General features: G+C 42.4%; 1 protein-coding gene across 1 annotated transcript; it reads left to right on the top strand.

Moving 5' to 3' along the window:
* Window positions 1-765: 765 nt before the first annotated feature.
* On the top strand, window positions 766-3069 carry LOC128206633 (uncharacterized PE-PGRS family protein PE_PGRS54-like). Its single transcript, XM_052909215.1, has 2 exons — window positions 766-2219; window positions 2697-3069. The coding sequence occupies exon 1, from the start codon at window positions 815-817 to the stop codon at window positions 2216-2218; it is 1404 nt and encodes a 467-aa protein (XP_052765175.1). The 5' UTR covers window positions 766-814; the 3' UTR covers window position 2219; window positions 2697-3069.
* Window positions 3070-3940: the final 871 nt, after the last annotated feature.

The following is a 3940-nucleotide window of genomic DNA, read 5'->3' on the forward strand; positions in this document are numbered from 1 at the left end:
ATCATGCGTGAACTACTAAAAAGAAATTTATAAAACTGCACGCATCAATATTGGTGATACTATACATATGATATATATTCACATTTCAATACAGCCATGTCAACGTAAAAATAAACATAATTATCCTTCAAGATTGCTGGAAGGCATTTCAATACTAACATGCAGTGTTCACAAAATCTTATTTACACCCACCGCAAATATATATGATATTCAAGTTATTAAAGTGTTTATTATAATTGGCGGCTGTGAGGCCCGCCCCAAATAAACCTTGATGATGATGATGATGATGATGATGATGATGATGGTGGTGGTGTTGGTGGTGATGTTGATGATGATGGTGGTTTTGTTGGTGATGATTATGATGATGATTATGATGATGATGATGATGATGATGACGACGACGACGACGATGCTACTGCTGGTGCTGTTGCTGCTGCTTCTACTGCTGATGACGATGATGCTGATGATGAGTTTAATATGTTGGTGAATATGTAAGTCTATGCCGACGTAAATTTTGGATGATAGATTGAAGTATATCATTCAAACCCGAAGGTGGGTTGAACCGTCATAGCTAAAGCGTGGCTTTTTAGCATATTTTACTGTGGTTTATTATTCACGCCTCTAAAACAATACATAAACAGTTTTATGAACAAACCAACAAGTCAGATTAGAGAAAAACTATTAAATTTTAATTAAATCATGCTTCTTGGCTATATATGTCGGGCCTCAAACAAAGCAGCCGTGACCAGCTAACTATCTGATATAATCACCAAGCAGATTTCAAAGTCTCTAACACCTTTCACTCATCGCAAGCATGCGGACTGGAACACTGATTGGAACTTTTGCGTTTCTGGCCGTCTGCGGCCTCGCCGTCTCAAAGCCAGCTGGGAATGGTGACGTGCTGCGATCGCTAGCGCGAGACCTCGAGCGGTACCTTGAGCTCACGGAAGCGGCAAAACGCCTTCCCCAGCCGCCAAACGGCAAGGGCCCACCGCCTCAATTCGGTGAGGGTGGTGAAAATGGCGACGTTTTGAATGACGAAAATGAAAACGGCGAGGGAAGTTCTGCTCCTGCAGGGAACGAAGAAGGGGATGAAAGTTTTCCTGCCGGGGAAAAAGGGGATGCTGAAGGGGGATTAAATCCCGAGGCACCGCAACCCGGAGATCAACAGCTGGAGAAGGGAAATCAGCAGTCGCCCGAGGGTGAAAAAGAAGGGTCCGATAATGAGGGAAGTGCACCGCCACAGGAAGAACAGGGTGAGGTTTCGCCGCCCGATGAGGAGGGAGGAAGTTCGGCGCCACAGGAAGGGCAACATGATGTTGACGGGCCACCGCCTCCTAGTGGAGACGTAGGACCTCTTTCGATTGAAGTCAGTGAGCAGAAAAGCGAAGATGAGGGATCACTACCAGGGGGAGGACTGCCGGGAGGAGACAAAGGACAGACTGGAGAGGACACAGTCGGAGAAATTGGAGAGTTCACGCAGGAAGTTCTGGCATCTATTGATTCCCTTGACTCTTTCATTTCGAGCAAGACTCGTGAGACAATTTTGTTGCTTGAACAGGGGGGCATTGAGAATGCCATTTTTATGTTGTATACGTTCCTGAATACAGTTGATGAGCTGAAGGGACAGATAGACAACATGTTGTTGTCAGAAAAGGCCAAGGTGTTAGAGGCTATTCAGGCTAAAATCGTGGGTGATGGAAGTGATCGTCGACAAAACGAAGGGCCTTTGGGAGTGGGAAGTTCAGGGCAAAATGAGGGTGAGGGCGAAGTAGGCTCAGGAGCAGGTGAGGGTGGTGGCGCACCGCAACAAGGCACAGATGGTTCAGGACAAGCTGGGGGTGAGGGTCCAGTGGGTTCAGATCCAGCTAATGGTCAGGGTACAGGTAGCTCAGGACCAGGTGAGAATGATGGCGCATCGCAACAGGGCACAAGTGGATCAGGACAAGCTGCAGGAGAGGTCGAAGGTGGCTCAAGACCAGCTGGTGGGGAGGGCGCAGGTGGTTCAGGACCAGCTGGGGACGAGGGCGAAGGTGGCTCTGGGCCAGCTGGTGGGGAGGGCGCAGATGGCGCAGGAACAGGTGGAGGTGAGGGTGGCTCTCCGGCGAATGAAGGGGGCGAAGATCAACAGCCACCACCGGAGGGACGACGAAGGAAACTGGAGGATTTGAAGAGGGAAATGGAACTTTTGGATCTCCTTCGCAAGCTGGAGAATTAGGGTAAAACGAATTAAAAACTGATAATATGGTCAACCATACTTTTCTATTCTTTGCATAGTATTTATTACTTTGTACTAAATGAATTGTGTAAATGATGTAAACGAAGACTATACACTATATATTCAATAGAGGCAAACATTATATTAAGGGCATTTGAGCATTGAAACATTGAAATATAAGCGACTTTCACTACAGAGATTTTATAATAACGCTATATAAGTACTGCAAATTTAGAGAATTTAGAGATATTTGGAGCATCAGACTGGACTATGTTAACCAACAGCAAGTTTCATTAACCCAAAAGGTTAGAAGTCATTCTAAAAACTACAGATTTATTTGGTATATAAAACTCATTATTGGCAAACTAACACCAGCCCCCCCCCCCCCCATATATGCAAGTGAACTTATCTGCAGCACTTAACATTATGTATCTCGTTTCAATGACTATCTAAATCATCTTGCTTCTTCTTTTTTCAGAAAGTGTCGATAGGAAGATGAAAAACATCAATACACATGGGAAACTATGATGTCTAGAAAAAACAACAACATATATCATATCTTTATATACACACGATGTGTACAACTGTGTCAATAAAAAGTTCTGTTAAGTATATTAATGAATGCATATCTGTGTGATGTTAAAAAAATGAAATGTTGTAAGACAGCTATATAGTAATACGCTTCCATGCATGTGCCGTACGTGTGGTTGATATATGAAATCATACTGATTATATTGCTTACTGTTTGTTCTTTGCTAATCTGAGTTTTAGATGCAATTACATAGTTTAAATATCTTTAAATTGAACGTACACACTTGAATGCATAATACAAAATAAATAATGAATATCGAGTACGTTTTTGTCCGACTCTTCTCCACTTTAGCGACACTTAGCTAAATTCGAGATGGGGGAAATCTTTATGGATTATTTATACAAAAACATTAAACACTAGTAAATTTTAATATGAAAGTAAATACACCAAGAAAGTAATTGCAAACAAATACTATTCCATGTTTGAATGTCATAAGTTACACGCGACTGCAATTATTATAGATATTATATGACTTGATGAGAGAGAATGAGATAAAAGGAGGTCAGGTGCGATACTCTTGCGTATTGAGAGTATACATTTTGGTTCATTTGCGTGCTCGGTATAAGAACCGACACACTGGATACAACTTTCAAAGTGCTTGGCAATGAAGCAACACGTACCATATTTTTTATCGTATTTCGGTATGACGCGGCCGGGGCTCGAATCCTAGCCGCCACGTTTACACTTAAATAAAAGAAAGAAAACGATGATGATGATGATGATGATGATGATGATGATGATGATGATGATCATGATGATCATGATGATCATGATGATCATGATGATGATCATCAGCATCATGATCATACATGGTGATCATGATGACCATGATTATGAAATTTGTGTATTGTACGGTCCGGTCCAGATCTTGGCTTTTTCCCATGCAGCAACTATACAAGCTTTAATTCCGAATGAAATTTTATGAGACACTTCACTTACAAAAGGAAATGCGTATATGATCAGCACCTTCCGGGTCGGTGAGTTTTCACAGAGCTATGCACATGGCCTTCTTAAAGACCTAGTCTGTTTGGCATGAGAATCCCCTGCTGTGCATCTTCTGCTAATTGCACTTGTGTCTCGCAATCGTAATCCCGTTCGGTGCTTTACGAAATGACGCACATAACATGTGA

This window comes from Mya arenaria, chromosome 10 (assembly GCF_026914265.1).
Source record: "Mya arenaria isolate MELC-2E11 chromosome 10, ASM2691426v1".
NCBI lineage: Eukaryota > Metazoa > Mollusca > Bivalvia > Myida > Myidae > Mya > Mya arenaria.

What these genes read in the sequence shown, in the direction of transcription:
- LOC128206633 (XM_052909215.1), top strand. Translation starts at nt 815, where the DNA reads ATGCGGACTGGAACACTGATTGGAACTTTTGCGTTTCTGGCCGTCTGC.